We start from the raw sequence: 23,579 nt of genomic DNA on the forward strand, positions 1-23,579 counted from the left end.
TATCGCTAGCTTTCTCAACAAGTAGACGATCAATGTTCATAATATTGAGCCATTCATGCTTTGTTATGAAAAATATTCTTCTCTAAAAAGTCTAAGATGATACAAAATTTATAATTCAAACTGTAAAGAAAAAAAATCTTCTTTTGCATAAGCTATGGAACTTGCGTGGCAAAATCAATGACGCACGATTTTAGTGGTGTGCTAATAGACAGCTTGTCAACCAATATCTCGCACTTTTCGCAATAATGTCCGCCGCTTGTCGCTCAGCTAGGCGAAGCATAGGCGAAGTAGTGTATATTTATTCGATGTGAGAATCTGTGCATCACTGTCAGATAGTTGGTGTGGTTGAATCATTCCTCGTAGCCAGGTAAGTCTTTGCAAATTAGTTATATAAGATGCGACATGTCATTTCAAGACTTCCCACAGGCCTCTCAGGCTCAGTGTTACTACACACGCTACACCCATTTATATCCATGTATCGCATACAGTAGTACAATTGTCATAGATAGATACATGTACATGTATGTCATGTATCAGGTACGGTATGTGAGTTTCGGCTTTTAATATACTGCAGCTCCATACGTTTGATGTATGTATCAGCTAGAAATTTCAACAGCTTTGAGCTTTCAAAGTTAAACACTGCTTGAACAGCTGTACACGTGACGATCCAACCGCGATCAAATTAATTAGGTCCTATCACCATGATCACATAAATTTCAAACTACAACACGAACGAACAACCCTTGTCGTGGATACAATAATTAAAGCCATATTATAACGTCTCTGTAAAAATAGATTAAGTAGATCCTGCACGCCATGTACGTACTGTGCATACGTGTTAGACAAATATTTCCATCGTTTTATTCAAAATCTCGGATTTTGACAAAACTACAGCACCTAAAGTCTTGATTTTTGCAGAGTATCTTTATTGACTAAAGTACATTACAATCGTGTAGAAACCAGAATTAAAAAAAATTGAGGGCGTTCTCCGCAGCAAATGTTATGGCTTTAAGTCTTAATTATAGTACGGTACTAAACTAATCACGAGTGCGATGGCATAACCCATTGGTTGCTTTTGCCAAGATTTGGATGTTCCATCTTGGCCAGGGCTGGAAAAAATGCACAATTTCCCAGGAACATAGTGCTCACTTAACATAGTTAAGATTTCCCCCCATTTCCCACTATTCCTTGTGTATTTCTTTATTTAGAACTCAAACATTTCCCTCCAAATCACAAAATTTTCCTGGAACCAGGTTCCCAAGTTCCCTATTTTTTCCAGGCATGATCTCGGCAAATAAAAAAAAAAAAGGGGACATACACTTGAATTGCTGTTGCAATCAGTGGGTGAAATCACAAAACATGCCATTGCATTGTCCGAAAGTGCATGGGTGGTGCCATAGATCTAAACAGCTTGACCGAGAGAATGTCTGTCAAAGGGGACACCCTCGTGAAATCCCTATTGGTTTGTGCAGGACCTCTTTAGTTCAAGACAATTTCCCCTGTGGTGCAATGGTATGTGTCCCCTTCGTGTCTGAGGGGGTGAGCCAAATGGAATTCAGCCAAATCTCAGCAAAAGCGATTTATCACAAGTGACGTCATGCCAACCGCCAACCGTACATTTCATGATTTAAGTTATGAACTTATGATATTAATTTAACGCTGATCGACCAAAAAAAAAAAAAAAAAAAAAAGCAAAGGACTCTAGCATGGAATTCTTATATCTACATGTGCAAATTTGACGCTAGAGTTAATCTCAAAGTAACTCGGTTCAGGTCACAATTGATGCAAAAATGCATACCGTATGCTACTTTATCTCATTATTGAGCCAAAACTGGCAGCATGCAAAACCACATACATATACTGTAGTATGTGCTGTTAAATTTGTTTACGGTTTACATACCCGTTACTTTTCCAAAAGTATGTGGTTTTGCATACATGCATGTATGCAAAAGTACATACTTTTGCAAAATAATTTTCCCTATGTAGTCAGTCTCCTGTAGCCATTTATGCAATTTGTACGTATACATGTACCGGGTATACATGCAAAAATACATACTTTCATAGCAGTGACAAAACAGAAAATAAAATGAAATGAAATTTATTTTACGCAAAATGGAAATATAATACCCGACTCAAGAGTCAAGAACATTCTCGTCAACAGCAATTTTGGGGTGGCCTGGGCTCACATAGATGTGAGATTAATTTGACAATGTAATTTATGTGTCAAATGCGCATATTTATAGCAATAATTGGCGGTTTAAATGTAAATGACTGATTTCCAATATTTGAATTCTGTAAGTATATGGCGAATATGATTATTTTGGGTTGATTTTGTGCAATTTATGGACTATAAATTTGATGTTAACTACTGTCACATTTTCTTGAATAAAGCGACATACATATGAAAATTAATCAAGAAAAAACAATTTTTGTCAATAATAATATAAACCTGTAAATAAACAAACTGAAATAGAAGCGGTATACCTGATCCACTGAAAAGGCATGCTGTGCGGTTGACTACATTGTTAGCACAATAGCTTGGTGTGTACCTTCTATACAATGTTACATAAATAATTCAATAGATGTTCCATCTGTCTCACTTCCCTGGTTCCTGGGACACATATCGCGCACCATCATACATTGAAACATTCATAATTTACAAACTATAGACCATATTATAGCAAAATTATACATTTTTTGAAGAAAGAAGTCTACTCTTTCCAAAAAAGGGCAAGTCTTAAGCAGTCCAAGCAGTATTCCTGGTGGGACAGGGGGGCAGAGTGCCCCCCCTGACAAAAAAATGAAAGAAAAAGTGCCCCTCTGACAAAAAATGAAAGAGAATATCAGGAGGGCAAAGGAAAAGAAAAGGGCAAGGAGCCCTTTTCTAGCAAAATTCAGGGCCAAAATAGTGTAAAATACAAAATTTTCCACACTACGCATGCACATTGTAACAATAAAGCCCTTTTTTAGCCGGATAATGGGCGAAAATAGTGTAAAATACCATTTTTTTCTCGCGCTACGCGCGCACATCATCCAAATAAGGCCCTTTTCGGGAAGCTTGAAGACGTACAGTCTCTATGTATTGTATGATGCAACTGCAATTTTTGTCGTCTGCGCCCCAAAAATTTTATTTTGCCCCCCGACCAAGAAAGCTGGCTACGCCCCTGCTAAAAACTGTGGATGGTAACATAAATATATTGTTATGAGAAGTTCTTCTTCAACCTATATTTTTTCTTTTCCAGATTTTGCATGTTGAAAGTAGTCGGAGCTGAATATGTGAAACGAGATTTAATACAACAAGAGTGCTGTAACAGTTGCAAAAATACTTTCCTGTTCTCTCTGCTGAACCCTACAAGAGCTGCAATCAGACAATGTTGTACATTTTACAGGTGCTTGAGTTAGGTAAGGTGTATCATGTAGCTCTATGAGCAGGGCTGCAAGCGGCCATATATTTCCTATATTTTTAAGATGTTTCTATTTCCTTAGAAAGGTCTTTTAACGTAAATGCCTCTCTGGACCCCCGACGCCTGGTCAGGCTTATTTGTATACATTTCTATAATTACAGGTTGCATTTTTGCCCTGCAATTTCAGTTAATTCTCTAACTTCTTGGGGCCTTAGCCATGAACCTTTACTAGCCCTTTTCACAGTTCATATTGAGTTTTTGCATATAAAATAGAGATAATCAGTGTGATGTTGTATGCTGCTATCTTGTGGGTGCATGCTGCGATAGTCGTTCGATCTCCATACATGAACAGCTAAACGCACCATCGATGCGTGGCAAGCTGCGACCTCATGCCAGTAGTGTCTAACGCATGAACACACAGATCATTTGTATCCACAAGATGGCTAAATTGGCTGACAGCCCTATTAATCCCAAGATCGTTAAACCTATTTCTTGCAACAATACAGATAATTTGAGACTAGTTTCATCAAAATCAGAGCAAGTTCCATTTTAGCCCCCATCGGGGAAAAATTGGACCTATGACGCCCCAATTTTACTCTTTTGCCCATAACTCCATAACCATACATCATAGATTGGTCAAAGTATACCTTGTTTGAAGTAGTATTACCAGAGAGTCACGATGGTGTGAGTTTTGAACTTTACCCTTTACCCTGTTCTTCCCCGCAAGTAAATAACTGCCCCATATCCCCTTTACTAAATGTTTGTTTAGTTATTTTTAACTTTTTAGGGCAAACTGACCCTACCATATGGGCCATCCTGCCCCGCTCCCTAAATTTGTTTGTCTGCTTTACTCTGTTAGTATTGTAAGGCTTGCAGTCCTGAGATTGGGGTTGTATGTAGCCAAGACACATGGCTCTCATATGGGTCAGTCAGGTCCCTTCTAACCTTAAAATTGACATATAGATACTAGTCGTAAAAAGGGCAAAGACTCCTCGGTCTCCCCTATTGCACTATTTGAAGTTGCTTTGTCTATATAAATCTTATTCCACTTAGCAATTCTGGAAACAATATTATCCAGATACGCAACAGAAATATTCTTATGCATGTCATTTTAAGTGTCCATGTGCCATTTTCAAATTAATGTAATACAAAAGCAACCTGGTCCCAAATGCTTTTGAACTATGTTTATTCAAACAAAAGAAAGGAATTCCACTATTGCTGGAGTGTGGCTAACAGTACGAGTAGATCAGGACATTAAATTAAGTTCCATTAATTATAGAATTTACTGTTCCAAAATGATAATAACACATTCATGAGTATCCACAGTCAATTGTACAAATGTATGTATTTCTTATTATCTTCTCTTTCTCTGACTCTTTTTAATTATCCATAGAATCGTTTGATGCCCTCATTGATGCTACAAGGAACAAGTGACAACCGCGACACAATCATTCATGTTTAGCAGCGGGGAAACTTTCTCAATTGTCAACATCCACAGATGTGTATAAAAATGAATGATACAAGCTGCATAAAATATATACACTTTATCCATTTAAAAATGCAAGGCTTTTAAGACCAGCACATTTACATGGATTTGTTTCGAAGGAAATGTCAGTGACTGGTCATTTCATATTACCAGTGTTAGCAGAACTCATTGTAAAGCTGACAGCATGGCTAAAAATTCAAGTCAAATCCCTACCTTATTAGAATGAGAAGCATGTTATTAAAACATATGGAAACTATATTTGGCAAATAATGTAAACTATAATTAATTGTGAATTATTAGATTTTGTGAATGATTAGCCAAGTCAAGTCCAGTCAAGTCAAGTAATACTTTGTTGTACTATTCAGCAAATTACTTCAGCTGTGTCCTTCTGCTCTTTCTGATTATCACGTAAAAAGAACTACAATCTTAGAAAAAAATTGTTTGAACACTTTTAAGGCCTTATTGGAAATGGTCCCCCTTCTACCCCCCGTACAATATTAGCATGCCCAATATGCGCATCTTCACCATATCTTCTCCCAACATTGTTTGGTGGGGAAAGGGAGGGAGTATGCTTAAGATGAACATTGAGACAACACTACTATAATCCTTAGTTTCCAGTGGATATAGTGTGCACACTATACTAAGAAGAACATGGGAATTACAGTGGATGTTCGAACACATTTTTTTCCGGGATTGTAGGTCACACATTGCTACGCAGTTTGACTAGCGAATGAGGTGCCAATGTGATTCTAGAGTTCAGTCTTTTGATCAAGTATTCTACATGTGTATGCCAATTGAGTTTGTCAACAATCATAGTGCCAAGATATTTATATGAGGACACATGCTCCACTTTACTTAGCCCTACTATAGGGCCTTTTAAACACACTATATCCGAGAACTGCTAAAACCCACTATAATCGCTCCACCCGATTTCTGGGGAATAGCAGTCACAGAGTTTAGCAGTTCTCTGGATATAGCCAGGTTTTATGATATAGCATGGTTTGGGATCACCACAGTCAAAAGGCTTTATACTATAGGGCTAACTTTACTACCCTTCACCACTATAGGGCTTGGAGTTGTACTTGACATCCTGAAATCAATTATCATTTCCTTAGTTTTGGAAACGTCTCAAGCTATGCAATGTTATTTTGTGTATCAAAATAACCAAATTGTTGAGACCACATGTCACATTATCCAATTCATTCCAAGGCATCGGTTTTTTAACATTTAGACGCATCTACTTCTACTTGAGAACATTATTACAGTAGCCCTGAGTAATTCAATTTGAAAATTTTTCTTTGTTTACAATTTAAAGCTACTGCATGAAAGTTAAGAATTCCCTTTACCGTGTAATCACAGTAAACAAAGTCAGGACTATTTATGTACTCACAATTCCCTAGTGTAAAGTAGATATAACATCATTTTGGAAATTCCCCAGGAAGTGAAAGGTTAATGTTTAAAATTAGGCTTGGGAATTTCCAGATTACATCGTATTTTGTGAAAGAGTGAATATGTAAACTGGACATTTATTTATGTTTATGTATCAGAACATTATAAATCATGTTTTACTTTTATTTATTCAAATACTGTTAACTTTTCAAACATTTTTTCTTGTGCATTCTGAAGTGAATTTGGGTGAAAGGTGTGTTTGGCCTTGACGACTCGGTAACAATATTTGACTCACGTTGCTGTTGAATCGCACCTGCTGTCCCAAATCTACAGAGTGTATAAACATTATTCATACATACAGATAATACAACTTCTAAGTTCCCCTGATAAATGTTTGAATAAATTAATGTAGTTTTAGCCGATTTAAAAACAGAAAAAGCATAATATAATAAAAAACATGTTGTGCATCTTCAGTGTTTTAAGGAAATCCATTCAAGCTATTTTAAGTTACTATGAGTAGTTGAACAAAGTTTGACCATGTTTTAAGAAAGCTGGTCTCTGAGAGCAGGTCTCTTATTTAATCCCTTGAAAAGAAAAAAAATTGTCTTTTAAAAACATCGGATTTTAAACTTTGTTTATATGTTTAGTGTTACTGTTACTCCCCCATGGATGTTGTCATATTTCCCCTGTTTTTAATTTCATCCATTGCTAGTGGGTAAGTGTGACACTGATTGTATCCTTTGATTCCCCCGCTGGTCAGTTGGAACAGATTTTCCCAGTTTTTATATCATGTTTTAAAAGTTACAGTAAAGCTCTTGTTAAGGGCTCTGGACTGGTATGAACGTTTGCACAGTATTTTTTGTGTGGCATGAGAGCACAGCAAACAAATCGAATTGCATTCTGAATACGAAGAATGTCCTTCTGATATCATGCCATTGCAACTTTTCATTTCAAATTTTGTTCAATTGCTCAGAAACATGGGAAGCATCATTGCATATTTAACACTGAAGATGCCCAACATGCCATACAATTACATAATCGGTTGAAAAACATTTATGAGTGGAAACTTTTAAAAGTTGTGTTACCTGTATATACAAAGGCGCTAGAAACACACAACAAACGGACGTCACTTCATTACCAAATACAAGGTGAAACAAAGTATTACCTGCAATTTTTTTCACATTTTGTCAACAGTGATTTGGGAAATAAAGGTTATCAAAACATAATGTTATTTGTGAATTGTTTACTTGTGTGATTCAATGAGTAACACTACAGCAGAGCATACCAGTTCCTGGTTATGGTTATTTGAACACTGTTCTACTTGTCAAGTGGAAAAATGCACATAATTTGTGAGAAGTCCAACTACATTATTAGCTCACAGACTTATTTGGTGTTTGTTTAGGCTAAGAAACGGCATTTTTGCCGTAAACATTTTTTTTTGTCAGAAATCATGAAATTCTGACAAATTTGGAAGAAGAGTTACTTGATTCAATACTCACATTGTTTAGGCAAAAAAACAATGAATATTGTACTTCAATTGTGTAAATCAACCACAATTTTATGTTGTGTACTTTTGAGCAGTCGAAAATTTAAAACAAAATATCTTTAAAAAAACCACCTCATTTCAGCATTCGCTTTTTGAAACTGTCGTGGACTTTGAGACATAACAAGCCTTATTTATAGCCTACATGACATATATAACATGCTAAATTTATGTGTACAATATTCAAAATATCAATCCAGAATGTTATTATGAGGCCATTACATATTTTGCAAATGATTTTTAATTGCTGCTTTGTAGAAAGACACTTTCAATTAAAAGTATCTCTTAAGATTTTTCAGGACAAGCATATTAAAGCGTATGCCTACCCTTTCAAGCAATGAACAATCCTGCGTCAATGCAAAACCACATTCGTGCAAATAGTGTCATTTTGCATGATTATGTAAAATACATACTTTTCCAAAAGTATGTGCTTTTGCTGATGCAACTTAGTAACTATATTAATAAACGTATATAAGACCTAATATATAGTAACTTATATTTCTTCCCCTGTTTTTGCCAAAACCACATGCTTTTGCAAAATATGTCATTTTGCATGATTATACAAAATTACATACTTTTCCAAAGGTGTGGTTTTGCTTATACTTTCGGTGGTGGTTTATGCACACCCCCCCCCCTGTTTTTGCCAAAACCACATACTTTTGCAAAGTATGTCATTTTGCATGGTTAGTATGCAAAATTACATACTTTTCCAAAGGTGTGGTTTTGCTTAAGCAGCTTAGTATATACTAGTATGGTTATACACACTTACTTATTCTTTTCCAAAAGTATGTGCTTTTGCTTATTCAACTTAGTATATACTATATTAATAAACGTATATAAGACCTAATGTCTTATAGTACATTATTTCTGGTGGTGGTTTATGCACCCCCTCCCCGTTTTTGCCAAAACCACATACTTTTGCAAGATATGTCATTTTGCATTTTGCCTATGTCATATGAATGACCTATAATGTCTTATAGTACATTACCATTATATGTCATATGAATGACCTAATGTCTTATAGTACATTAAATTCCTGGTGGTGGTTTATGCACCCCCCTTTTTTTCCCGCCAAAAGCACATACTTTTTCAAATTTTGCATAGTTAAGCCTTATGCAACTTAGTATATATTATATTGAGAAACGTATGAGACCTAATGTCTTATAGTACATTATATTTCTGGTGGTGATGATTTATGCACAGCCCCCCGTTTTAGCCAAAAACCACATAGTGTTGCAAAATATGTCATTTTGCATGCTTATGCAAAATTACATACTTTTCTAAAAGTGTGTACATTTGCTTATGCAACTAGCCTATACTATATTAATAAACGATAAGACATAATGTCTTATCGTACATTCTATTTCTGGTGGTGGTTTATTCACCCCCACCCCCTTTTGCTAAATCACATACTTTTGCCAATTATGTAATTTTGCATGGTTATGCAAAATTACATACTTTTCCAAAAGTGTGTGCTTTTGCTTATGCAACTTAGTATAGGTCTATACTATATTAATAAACATATAAGACCTTAATGTCTTATAGTACAATATAATTCTGATGGTGGTGATTTATGCACCCCATCCGTTTTTGCCAAAACCATGCACATACTTTTGCAAAATATATTATTTTGCATGGTTATACAACGTGTGTGCTTTTGTTGATTCAACATAGGCCTACTCAAGCCTATATTAATAAACGTATATGTAAGACCTGATGTCTTATAGTATATTCTGGTGGTGGTTTATGCACCCCCTCCCCCGTTTTTTCCCCAAACCACATACTTTTGCAAAATCATTTTGCATGGTTATACAAAATTAAATACTGCAAAAATGTGTGCTCTTGCTTTAATATGCAACTCATTTAGTCTATACTATAATAATAAAGGTATATAAGACATAATGTCTTATAATAGGCCTACATTACATTTCTGGTGGTGGTTTATGCACCCCCCCTTTATTGCCAAAACCATATACTTTGGCAAAGTATGTCATTTCGCATGGTTATACAAAATTACATACTTTTCCAAAAGTGTGTGCTTTTGCTTATGCAACTTAGTATATACTATAAAGACCCAATGTCTTACAGTACATTATACTTTGGTGTGGTTTATGCACCACCCCCTGTTTTTGTTTTGCCAAAACCACATACATAAATAGGCCTATATCATTTTGCATGGTTATGCAAAATTACATTTTCCAAAAGTGTGTTGCTTATGCAACTTATTATACATTTGTTAATATAGAATATACTAAGACATTATTAAAATTAAAAATTATATTTGCGGTAGTGGTTATGCACCATACCACTTTTACCCCTAATTTACTAATTATGCCAACTTTCATATCAGTGCGTTTGCAAAATATGTCATTTTGCATGATTGGGCCTATGCAAAGTAACATGTTTTTCCAAAAGTATGTGCTTTGCATATGCAACTTGGTAGGCCTATATAGGCATATATAATAATAAACGTATATAAAAGAAATGTCTTAGGCCGATTGTACATCATTACGGTGATTTATGCCACCCCCCACGTCTTGCCCGTAGTTTTTACCCGTATTTCTTTCACACAATGTACTAAATATAATTAGTAAAATTGGAAGTAATGAGCTAAGGATGATAGCCAAATCTCAGTTTGGATGAGGTATAAGCGAGAGTTTATAAGCGAGACTGTTAAAATACCAAATACCTCCAGCTACCGACAAAAAGCTCCGTGGAATGATATGAATGGTACGGCACATTATTAAGTGGTGTGCTCCCGCTTTGGTAGTATGCGCCCTGATTCCCTATAGCCAGCCCGTATGCCTCATCACGTGTTTCTAGCCAAAACATCTATTTTTGTATAGCCCCCTACTTACCGTAAAGTATGATGTTTTGCTTATGCAAAACTCCATGTTTTGCGTAAGTATGTGTTTTTGCATATATGCAAAAGTACATACTTTCATAAAGTATGTAGTTTTGCATATGCAAAACATCATATTTTGCATAAGTATGTGCTTTTGCACGCAGCACCGGGATCTATGCCTATGCGCAAATCAGAAAAATGATTGGCGATATCTGATTGATAAGTGTTTAGCATGACCTAGTGTCAAATCGCAGCCAGTTGACTTAATGGCAACTTGGCCACTCCATCGCTAGCTATGACTTGACACTGGTAGCAATTGTGAAAATGCTACCAGCGTCTGATTACTAGCATGATATGCCCTGTAATTAACAGAGAGCTTTGCACTATGAAATCTGTGCACCTTTGGTACTTGCCCATCAGTAGTAATAACTTTTCCTAACTTGGTTCACCAGATTCCATTTTAGAGGTTATCCGTGTTCTATAAGCTGCACATCCTATCAGCGACTCCTATACCTTGTATATGACTTTCAAAAGTACCTGCCTGTGCAACCATGACTGTTTCAAAATAGCCCGCCAAAGTCATGCAGGTAACTCCGAGGTTGTGCATTGAATTGGTTTGAATGAGGAATACTACGGGAACCAGCATCTTTTGTTAGAAGTCACATACGTGGATAACCTCTATTGCATATGTGGGTTTGGGTGTTCCTAAACATGTAGAGTTTATCTTCTTGAAACATTAGTTGTTTTATCTGTTTATTTGTTCAATTGTTTCCAGTCTTAAGTGAAGTGATTTTGCTGCAAAAGATTTTTTGGGAAACATTTTTGCAAATATTTATGTAATACAATGTTTTCCATAAAGTTTTCAAAAATATTAAAATGTATTATACCGTTTATATACCACAACATTTAAACATTTTCTGTTAAATGTTTTGCAGTTGCTGAGTATTGCTTCAAATATGGTTCATGCTTAGTTAAATGAGTGAATGTTCTTAGTCATCCAGTAGTTTTAACTGAGTTTTGGAAATAAATCTAATACTGGAACTTACTTTTTGCAACTATTGCTGCATTGCGTCTGGAACCACCAGACTTCATCAGGCAACTGACCTGTTGGGCTGGTCACCTGATAGACGACTAGGTATCAAATCCTACGGAATCTCCACTTCCTTCAAACCAGTTAACAAGCTTTGCTGGAAACTTGTGAATGTTAAGGACAAGCAGCTGAAGGATAAACGCTCAAACTTAGTGTACGGGGTTGTGTGTGGTGACACCGATTGCTCAGCGGCTTATGTTGGAGAAACCAAACAGGCGTTAAAAATTCGTATTGGTCAACATAGGAGACCAAGTACCAACGGAGTGCAAAACTCCGCTGTTTACCTCCATTTAAAGGACACTGGACACTCAATTAAAAACGAGGAAGTCATTATTCTTGATCAGGAGGAACAATGGCATAGGAGAGGCATAAAAGAAGCCCTTTTGGAACGCATTGAGCAACCATCAATGAACAAGAAAGGGGGACTCCGCTTTAACTTATCTCATGCATGGGACCGGGCCATCGGGACGATACCTAGCTGTCTATAACGTGACCAGCCCAATGGGTCAGTTGCCTGATGAAGTCTGGTGGTTCCAGATGCAACGTAGCAATAGTTGCAAAAACTAAGTTCCAGTATTAGATTTATTTCCAAAACTCTGTTCATGCTTCGTCTTACCTTATCAGTTAGGTCTTTTTCTATATATTGATAGAACCGACCAACTGCCCTTTTCTGAGTTTTAGAAGTCTGGTTTTGTCTGGGAGAAAAAATATACATAACAACAGGTTATTCAGTAAAAAAAAAAAGCTTTGAAGTCAGAATAAGATGTCCTGCAACGTGTGATGAGTGTAGCAGTACTAGGATCATTGGGTAATTCCAGTTGGAATCCATACACCCCCTATGGAAGACATAACCTTTATCTCCCACAGGGAGTGTGAATTTCAAATGGGGTCACCTGAATGAGTGACTCCATTTGAAATTCACACTCCCTTTGTGGGAGGTTAAGATCATGTCTTCCATAGTGGGTGTATGAATTTTAACTGGAATTGCCCATTAAAGAGTCCGTACTCAGAATAGCCCGTACTCAGAAAAGCCCAGTACGTAACGCATCCACCATATAATAACATTTTGCAGTAAACCATTTATGAGCGGTTTTATCTAGATGCAGTAGCATTGAGCAGGGAAATGTCCACTTTGATGGCACACACTATCCATCTTGGTCAGTACAGACTGACTAGATATCATGTTTCAACATTTTTAAACAGGCACAGTGATCCTGCCCACAAATTGAATGCAGGACCTTTGACCATGGGAGCTTCATGATTAAGCAGGCTGTAAATTTGTTAATTCCTATTGCATTGCTTCAGCTTTAGTTTGTTCCAAGCAGATAGAGTATTATCTGGTCTTTATTAGCTCACCTATATTCTGTTGCCATATCTTCTATTTTGGCTAAGACAATGTCCAGATCAGTGGTGTCCACGGCAGTACGACGACGACCACCTCCAATCCATAGACGTACCTTAGCTGTTGAGACAAATCAATAACAGAAGATGCTGTGATTGCTCAATAGGAACATAAACAAGCATAAAAAAATGTCGGTGATTTAACATGCACTACACCTAAGTACCAGCACACTTCAACAATTATTCTGCTGCCATTAGGATATATCAGAATCATTTCCACTTCCACAAGTCCGCAACTGATACGCAGGTACTCTCAGCTGACTTAGATTGTGATTACCCCCAGCAGCTCCCCATTTTACACCTGGGTGGAGTGAAGCAATTGGGAATTAAGACGTCTTACCCAAGGACGCAACACACTAGCCGCGGTGGGGCTCGAACCCACAACCTTTCGATTATGAAGCTCGCGCCCTAACCATTGGACCACCATGCTTCCCAATTGAACAACTTCCCTCATAATTTGTTCTATTAGGCCGAGGGTTGGCAACCCTGAGTCGCTCAGTTCAGTTTTTGACCATCACTTATGGTCATAAGCCTGGACCATAAGAAATGAAACCGCCCCATAGCGGCAAGCCCGGCGGTATTCATTATTAATATCAGGCTATTTCTGTTACTAAACATTTAAGAATTATAAAGGAACAAGATTCTGACGACTTTGACTGTGTGGTGTAGGACTTGTACCCCACCCTCTGTGGAATTTTTTTATTTTTATTTGTTCTCTACTCTAAAAAAATAGATCGGGTTTGAAATGAAACATATCAAATCAAATATAATATTTCCATTATATATAGTAATGAATAGCTACTCTATGAGGTATATGGTTGAGTTATGGTCCAGGAGCAGGAGTCAGAATCTGCAACATACACACTAAGTCGCATGTCAAAGTTGGACCCAGTTTACCCTTCTTTGGTTCTTTTGCTCCAACATACTAACATGTACAATGCAACATTATACTCAAAAGCCTAGGCACTTTGCTTCAAAGTGATTGCTAACCTGTTCTAGGCTATATACATGTTGTTTTTCTTACATATGACTACTTACAGTTGTGTTTAGCAGTGGCACAGCATAGCGAGAGTCATCCTTTTGGGGAGGCACCAAACATGATTGGGGGCACGGCCTGATTTGGGGGGCACAAGCCATTTTTCAGCAATTTTCTTATGGGAATTTCTAAATTGTCAAATCAATTGGGGGGCATGTTCCGCCCACCATGCCCCTATGATGCTATGCCACTGGTGTTTAGTGACAATCCAATCAGGTCTGCAGTGTCAAAATCAGCATAACATTAATCTTATTGGTTCTGCATCACATTTGATTAAGTTTATACAAACTTCATCATGCCTTTTGTATATCTCCACATATCAATTAAGATTTTGTCCTACCTTTACTCCCTACTACCGTTCGCTTCTGCTGTGTTTTCTTAGCTTGCTTTGCATCTTTCCTGCCAACTGGTGAAGGTCTACGTCTTTTTGCAGGACCACGGTTGACTGGTCCACTCACTGGTGTACGATGTACGATTCTCTGCAGAAAGGAAGTTGAACAGAAAGACTGTTTAACACACCTTAATGACTTATCCTTCACTTTTAAGCTATAGAGGCCATCAGCGTGACGTCATATGCCGCCATCTTGTGGGTACACGCTGTGATGGTCGTTCGATCTCCATGCGTGAACAGCAAAATCACCGTGTTGATGTGTGATAACAGCTGAGTGGCAAGCTGCGCCCTGCGCGTAATGTCCGACGCATGGACATGCAGATCATTTGTACCCACAAGATGGCGAAAGACTGACGGCCTCTATTCCTAAAAAATAAATATTTTTACTCGTTTGCGCGCGCGGGCTACAAATAGTGCTTTTAATAATAAATAAATAATTGACAAATAAATAATCCCTACCCAAATCCCCTCCACAAACATCTTATACATACCAAGGCTTTTTCAGCAGGTGTTTTTGCCGTCACAATATGAACCGATGGAGTTGGTTCAGGTGTAGGATTAGTTTCTTGTCTAGTCACTTCTTGGTCTTCTCTACCATCATCCTCAGACTCCAATTGGTCCTGTCCTCCATCATCTTGGTCCAGGCCTCCATCATCTTTGTCCATTCCACCATCATCTTGGTCATCCTCTGATTCTATGTCACCAGCTCCTTCCACTTGGTCATCTCTTACTACTGACTGTTGGTCATCTCTTGATGCTGACCTATCCTCCTCGTTATCATCATCACCATCCTCCTCCTTCTCATCATCACCATCCTCTTCCTCCTCTGTATCTACTTTTGATTGATCCCGTCTTCTACTTCGATTGACTTGTTTGGTTGAATTGTTATTACTGTTTGTTGCTAATGAGTCATTATTATCTTGCAGGCGACTGCTGCTTCTTGTACCCTTGCGTTGACTAGATCGGACGCTTTTGCTTGATTGCGATTTGGCGCTTGATCTGGGGCGTGATTGTAAGCGTACGCTTGAGTGTGAGGAGGAAGAACTTGACTTTGAATTGGTGCTTGATTGAGAACTTGTTTGGGATCTTGGAGTTCTCTTAGAAGATGGCAGAGACATTGGTGTACGGAAAGTGGTTGAAGAGCCGCCATGAGAAGATGATTCTGTGATGAAACAATGAAGTAACCTATAAGCAATTCACTTTGACACATAATTGTGACCTGTTCTGACAAAACCAGGAACAAGTCGCATTTTTGACATTTCATGATTTGAATAAAAATGTAAGTACGGGACAATAAGCTTCACAATGATACCAAAATCATATACATATAGCATCAATACTTTTCAAGATATGGATAATTTTGTAAATGATACCTTGATATTTTTGCCAAACTGCTAATCTGAGTAATTGGCTAATTAGTTTCCTGCATTAAACAGGATTGAATAGGGATTATCATAGTTCAACTGTCAAATTATTTTATTTTCAACTTTCTTTATACAGGGCAGCTCCTTCAGTGTAAGAGCACTGTTATTCTTGGAGGCCCTGTGACATACAGGGTGTAATTTAATTAAATATTACACAATATTACAAGAAAACATACAAAACCATTATAAAGAAATTACAAGAATCATGAAAATTATATAAAAGTGAAAATCAATGAACAGTGGGGTTTGTGAGAGCTCTTGATTTAAATTCACTTAGGCTCAAGGAAATATAATTATTAAGTGTCAACATCAACAGAACTATTCCACAAATTTGCTGCTCTCACCTGAAACAATCTCTTACCAGAGTTATTGTTAAATTGAGGAACAACAAGTGAATTGGAGGAAGTACCTCTTGTGTTATGATCATGAGTGAATCTGGTAAATGAAAATTTGGAACAAAGATAATCAGGAGCTCTACCAGTAAGGCACTTATATAACATAATAAGAATATGATTATTCCACCTATTATCTAGTTTGAGCCACTTGAGAGAAGACATTGAATCAATATTAGTTCTGATATCAGCAGAAAGAATAATTCTGGCAAGGTTGTTCAAGAGAATTTGTAACTTGCTTGACAGAGTAAGAGAGCAGTGACTGCAATAATCAAAATGAGGCATGACAAGAGAATCAGCAAGTTTTTTGAGAATATAATTTGGAAGATAATATTTAACACGACGAATAACACCACAACGTGTAGAAACATTGGAAGCAATTGAATCAATATGATGTGACCAAGTCATGTGACTATCGAAAATAATACCAAGATATTTGAAATTGTCAACTCTCTCAATAGTCTCATCATCATAAATTAAAGAAATATTTTGGTACTTACTAAGATTTTGTGGGGTACCAAAAAGCATCAATTTTGTTTTGCTGATATTCAGAGTGAGGTGGTTCTTTTTAAACCAACTGGCAATTTTACACATGTTAAGATTGAGGCTGTTTTGAAGACACAAAGGATCTGATGAGCTAACAAGTAATGATGTATCATCAGCATACATTACTGTTTTACATATAACACTATCAGGAAGATCATTTACAAAAATAATAAATAATAAAGGACCTAATATAGACCCTTGTGGAATTCCAATGTTAATTGGTTTTAAATCTGATAAGGAAATACCTACTTTTACTGACTGCATTCTATTTTTGAGATAGGATTTGAACCAGTTGAGTTCAAAGTCCCTGATGCCAAATTTCTTGAGCTTATTAAGAAGAAGACTGTGATTGACAATGACAGTGTCAAAAGCCTTCTTAAGGTCAAGAAATATGGCACCAGTTACCTTTCCCTCATCCATGTTCATAAGAATAAAATCTTAAATTTTAAGATTGATTAAATAAACCTCTGTTTAATAAGTACTTTCAATAAGTCCACTCAGTCCCAAGGTCGAATACTATGAAGTTAATTCCAAAATTAGATTTTTTATGGGAACGTCATCTTTAAAGGTCTATAACTCAAGAACATGCCTGGCGACTTGTTCAGATTTCAGATTCAGATTATTTTATTTTCACATATATCTGCAACATCACATACAAAATATTTATGAAATAACTATAACATGGTTGCACATATTAAATTATTACAATTAATGCACTAATCATCATTATCATAGCATTTATAATAATAATAATACATACTATAAAGATAATAATGAAAAAAATACAAAGGAAAAATATTATAAATTTGTTTATAATAAATACTGAAAATAGTAACAATGACAAAAATTTAAAAATGATATGGATATCACTTAATAATAATAATGCTACCATTGCGGATAGAAATATCACAATCAAAAGTATTTAATGGAGAGCTTGATTCACCAAAACAATGTTAAGTTCACAATTACGTGCTTCTGATTTACCCGTGACCACTGCAATGAGCCGTGATGGACAATGAATTCAGATGAATGAACTATCACAAAGCAATCAGTGGATGGACACATTGATAATACTCTGTGAGGTATTAGGTCCAAATGAGAACAATAGACTGCTTATTGACAAGCGGCATTGATGTGGAAAATAATGGCATGTTGTTGGTACAACACATTAATACAGCTGTCAAACTTGCAATTGCGACCGGATCACACAGTCGAATAAGAAAACACATAGAAGTGGACCCAACACTGATTGAAAAAAAAAAAAAAAAAAAAAGCTCTTTAAATAATAACAACATTTGTTACTACAGGCTGGATAATTTAGGTAAAAAAAAACAGCAACAAGAACTAAATATCATTTGAGCAACGTGAATTGAAAAGTGATGGAGCAAAATATGTGATGGAAAGGCTAAATAAACTCCGAGGAGCTTTTAGACTAGCCCCACCATTGGTTGGATATGAATGTTTATTTTGACTGACGGGGACAGGACAGGACAATACAAACGATACAGGGGTGGGCAGGGGTGGGTGAGTTAGTACTGGTATAAATCAAGTCAAAGTGAGAAATATATTTGCTAGAAGTTCCGGGTTTTGTTGGAGCTGGTCACAATAATTGCACTTACACCCTGACTTCAAATGGTGGGTGTAATTTTATGATACAACTTGTGTAAAGACTTATTTTTGAGGCCGATGTAGAAATATTCAAACAAACGTTTCAAGTCTTTTTATTCTGACATGTCTTTTCTCCTGAAGGATTGCAGCATGCGTATTGAGACTACTATACAAAATAGAATCCTTTCAGAGAATGACCATTCCATTCAGTATATACATCTTTCAGAATTACAGACTTTCTCAGACCAGCGTGATCATATCGTTATGAATTCAGCAGACAGCCGAATCCGAATTTGGCTTTTGGTAAATTCATATTACACAAGCAATATTTTTTAATTAGCGAACAAGGGATCCATGATGCTGATTTTAACTTACCTTTTGCACTTTCTTGTGATGATGACTGAGAGACTGGAGGACTAGAACTAACTTGAGATGACCTAGCGGGTGATGCAACTAGTAAGAAATAATACAAGGTTAGTTAATCATCATGTTTTAATTAATCAATTAATTTAGAAAGGATAGGAGCAAATAGCAAAGTAATTACAACAATGGGCTATTCCATTTAAAATCCTTACTACCCCTGTTCATACACCCTCTGAGAAGGGTGAGTTTCAAATGGAGCTGCTAATGTGTTAATTCCATTTGAAATTCATACTCCCCCTGTGGAAGATATTTCCAAAATCTTCCACACGGATAGTAAGGATTTTAAATGGAATAGCGGTAGTCCAATAGCTGTGCCCAGGCTGGTCAATTTGCCAATCGGATATTTCATCAGCTCAGAAAATTATTTTTGGTCTGTGGCCAACATGAGTTCATGAATACTGAATTCCCAGCACTACTGAACCATTGATAACATGGTATTAAAGGGAACAGTATGGTGAATGAACTTGTATTATGGAACCAAAAGCTGGCAATTTAACCAGGTTTCTGATAACTTTGACAGGCTTTGGCAGTGGCGGTGCCAGGAATTTTTTCCGGGGCAAAGTGACTTTTTTATTGTTGATAAATTTGAAAGCTCTAAACAAAATGCTCTGTGTCTTATATCAGTAATCACTATTCTTCTACATACATACCTTTTTGTTGATTTGCTGCTATTAATCGTGCCCTTGGTGATTGATTTGGAATGATGACTGGACTTGGACTAACTCTAGATAAGGATGCAGGTGATAATGGATTCCTGGATACATCTGATACAGAAGCTGCTGATGATCTTGTTGCTGCTGTTGATATTATTGATGAATTGGCTAATACTGGACCCTGCAAAAAAAAAAAAGCTTTTGTGTCATTAAAGGAGCATTTTGTGATTCTACCATGGTGATTCAATAAATATCCATGAAAAAAAGCTAATTTCCAAAATTTCAATTGATTCGGACATGCAAATTACACATTATTGCATGTATTACACACTTACATTTCTCTATACCACCGAGTTATAATTTCTGGTCATCGAAAGACAGAAAATACACAGTGGATGCTTTTGTTAACCAACCAAATCTGCAAGAAAGGTTATGCACACAAACATGTACCGGTAGTCCTAGAACATGAGGGATCGTGGAATAGGGTACGGGGGTAGTCCCCTCCTGAATGTTTGTTTTAACTCTTTTTTATGGTGAAATAATTATTTGTTATCAAAGCAGGAAATTTGAAAATTCGTTAAAAAACTTACATCCCTGGTGATTTAAAACAAAAATAATGCATTTTTCATTTACGGATTTAGTACTCAAGTAAGTTAAAGTGAATGTTTGCTGGGTTTTTTTTATCTTTCCTTTGTTGTACATGGCAAAAAAAGTGGTGAATCCAGAAAGAAATGTTGGCATTCGGGGATTTTAAAAGATCATGGTTGTGAGATAAGACCATCATCCAAGCTAACTTTGTGAGTCATTTAATAGATTCTTGTTTTACCTTGCTCTTCTTGGTAGCACTTGACAATGCAGAGGCATGGTGAACTTCTAGTGCTGGTGACTGCCAATCCTTCACAAATGTAAATGCTCGAACCGTTGTTTTGCGTTTCCTACAAAATAATGAAATTTTATTTAAATGAAAACATTTTTTTTTATAATCAAATAGGACAATTTGTGATGTGCAAATCCAATGTTTAACTCAATTATCTGAGCTTTTGATGACAGAGTATTTTGCAAAGTCCTTTTACACTGCCGAAATTTCTTCTTACTACTTCTTCCTTATTAGTGCCTCCCTCATAGTATGAGTATTATCGCACTGCGTAGTGCGTACAGACACGCTGTACAGTACCGGGATGATCCCCTGCTCTTTACGAATAGCCTGTGACGTTCTTTAACGTGCACACTGCATATAATCTTAATGTCAGAAATACATGTACACGGGACCGACGGCTTTAAAGTGCCCTCCGAAGCACTTAAGTTAAGCAAGTAGAGTGAAGTGCCTTGCTCAAGGACACAAAGAGCCAGCCGAGCTCAGGCGGACCTCGTATTCAAACCCTCGACCCTTGGATTCACAGTCCAACGCCTTACCGCTAGCCTGAGGCCACGCTCCCCTCTCAATTTGTCCGAAGTTCTGGGAAGAAATAAGAATGAGTCTTTATCTTTCTTGATGAACATGACAAATCTGTGACCCTTTGCATGCACCTGATATTCCATACTGAAGTGAGAAAAATCAATTTGAAGAACTTTGTAAAAAACTAAAAAATATGAAATTATAATATAACTTCATTCCTCAAATTCAATAAGCTTAAGGTAGGAAACTCGGTTCCCACACGTCGGCAAGGAAAAAATTATAAAAAATATTCTGCCTCCTGGTGCACACCTCTTGATTTTTATGAGTAAACTACACATCCCAATGCTTGAAACCACAAAATATTTGAGCTGCTAATTTGCATCAATTAATGAATATCAATTAATTAGTTTAACCTTAATTTTACGACTAATAATTATTGCTAGCAAAAAACTTCAACTCTGATTCCAACTTTTACTATTGGAAAAATTGTAAATAAATATTATCTAAAATCTCTCGCCAGCTTTTTCGCCTAAGTCCATTAATTACGTAATAGCACGTGTTTCTAGTCTGTGAAAATATTGATGTCATTAAAAATTTATTTCTGCTTAAAGAAGCTGAAAAGTAACAAAAGCTGGCAAGAGAATTTAGGTAATCTTGTTATGTTTAACTTTCAATTTTAAAAAAAAGGCTACATTAAGTCAATTTTGTGACAATAATTCTGAAATTCCCCTGTTTTAGGCTTTTTTTTTTTTTTTCACTTTTGCGTGTATAATTGTCCAAATATTATGTAACAGGTGGCAAATTTCATTCATAAAGAAAGATCTATTTATAACAATTAATCTCTGCTACTTTAAAAGTCTCTGACCAAAGTCTAATTCTTTCACTAGGTGGGGAAACATTCAGATAACGCCCTCAAAGTTCTGTAAAACTTTTTTCCGCTAAAACAGGGGAGTCAATAATATTGCCGTAATTTTGCTCGCTGCCGTTTTCTTATTCGTGACTCGCGATGCGTGTTATCGCAATTGGAAAAAAAATTTAGGCGATGCCCGACGCCATGGGCTCCTTTAGTTGTAGTTTATACAGCGCTTCAATGGGACAGGTCTGGCGAAATCATGAAATTACCAGACATGTAAAACCAAATAATAATGGTTCAGTTATAGAAACATGCATATCTCCACTTCATTTATGACTTTGAGGTACGGTATTGGATATTTACCAAATTGACTGGTAAGTTAATTGTGCGCACGTAAACTAGTGAAATTGGGAGCCAAATAGCTCCGTATTTTATACAAGCAGTGTGTGTGTGTGTGAGTATAGGGAATGCTGCACAGCTGAGCTTCGTGACATGACAAGACAAGAGCCGGCCGCTGTACATGAGTGTGTGAATTGTGTCGCTCACTAGAAAGCACTGATAATTTCATATATTCCTACTGTACAACTCATAGCATTAAAAAAAAATTCCCAGAAAAATTTGACAAAAATGTTCAATGAAACTACGGCTACGCTACACAATGTTATTATATTCTATTCATGCATACACGATACTATTGTTATTGTGCAATATCAATGAGACGGCTAAGTTAGTGAAAATTAACATTTCGCTTTTTTATGGATTCAGAATGATTTAAATGATGCCCGATCTGTAATTTGGGGAAGATATTTATTACAGGATAGGGCACAACTAAGGAAATTTTGAGGGGATTCGGTGCATGACACGATAGCCGACTAGACTGCGGAACTCAGTCCTCAATGATAGTCAGTCACTTATCTTTTGGTCGTTATATGACTATCATTTGAGGGACTGAGTTGTTATAATATATCTTCCGAGGTGCAATTTCAGACAATAGCTGGGGATTAGTGGGGCAGAGGTTATCTATTGAATCCTTTCATGACCACTGAAGCATAGTCAAGTCTGCCAAGGACACTCGGCACAAATTGAAAGACCATCACAAAAGAATGCATGCATGTCAGGTCATCGACACCAATTTGGTGTTTGTTATGACACAAATTTGGTGTCTGTTATGCACCTCGAAATATGTACCTTAAAGTCTGTATCTAATAGCCGACGATCCGACTTAAAGGTAAAAGCTTATTGAATTTGAAGTTTAATTTCATATTTCCCGCGTCGATATTCCGAGTGCAACGCGCAATCTACTGATAAACTAACACTGTGTAGGGACAAACATATTCACTCCACAATGTTCTTTTAAAAAATCAAATTAATCAATCAAATTACTATACGTACGCATATCTTTTTTGAACTCTGTTTCGTTTTCTTTCTGGAACAAAAACCGAAATTTCCTTCGAGGACGTCGCCATTTTGTTTACAAGTTGCCAGTTTGTTTTTGTGCACACCGCTGTATTAGCTTTCGGAAATCCCCTTTTCCAGTATGATTTATGGATTTTACTCGAAGAGGGGTAACTGAATATGTAGGAATGAGTGAGCAGTCTCTGTTGGGGTAAAAAAAATTTTAATTGCTCCGATTTGGATAAAATTGTCTCAAATTGTTCCGCTGTAAAATGTGTACAGGGCAAAGGGGCAACGTCAAAGC

General features: G+C 36.6%; 1 protein-coding gene and 1 long non-coding RNA gene across 2 annotated transcripts in view; one reads left to right on the forward strand and one right to left on the reverse strand.

The window, feature by feature from the left end:
* The window catches only part of LOC140171183 (uncharacterized), a 28,527-nt gene extending 5,148 nt beyond the window's left edge, over nucleotides 1-23,379 (reverse strand). Inside the window, exons 1-8 of the mRNA XM_072194382.1 lie at nucleotides 23,273-23,379; nucleotides 20,458-20,566; nucleotides 19,629-19,812; nucleotides 18,931-19,008; nucleotides 15,077-15,747; nucleotides 14,535-14,673; nucleotides 13,114-13,219; nucleotides 12,374-12,452 (exon numbers count right to left, since the gene is read on the reverse strand). Of these exons, the coding sequence (XP_072050483.1) occupies nucleotides 12,374-12,452; nucleotides 13,114-13,219; nucleotides 14,535-14,673; nucleotides 15,077-15,747; nucleotides 18,931-19,008; nucleotides 19,629-19,812; nucleotides 20,458-20,566; nucleotides 23,273-23,346 (1,440 nt within the window). The 5' untranslated portion in view covers nucleotides 23,347-23,379. The remainder of the gene's footprint in view (nucleotides 1-12,373; nucleotides 12,453-13,113; nucleotides 13,220-14,534; nucleotides 14,674-15,076; nucleotides 15,748-18,930; nucleotides 19,009-19,628; nucleotides 19,813-20,457; nucleotides 20,567-23,272) is intronic.
* LOC140171182 (uncharacterized) lies at nucleotides 223-6,846 on the forward strand. The gene is made up of 3 exons (XR_011861575.1): nucleotides 223-367; nucleotides 3,243-3,402; nucleotides 4,798-6,846. It is a non-coding gene; the product is annotated as an uncharacterized lncRNA (long non-coding RNA).
* Nucleotides 23,380-23,579: the final 200 nt, after the last annotated feature.

This window comes from Amphiura filiformis, chromosome 15, assembly GCF_039555335.1.
Source record: "Amphiura filiformis chromosome 15, Afil_fr2py, whole genome shotgun sequence".
Classification (NCBI taxonomy): Eukaryota; Metazoa; Echinodermata; class Ophiuroidea; order Amphilepidida; family Amphiuridae; genus Amphiura; species Amphiura filiformis.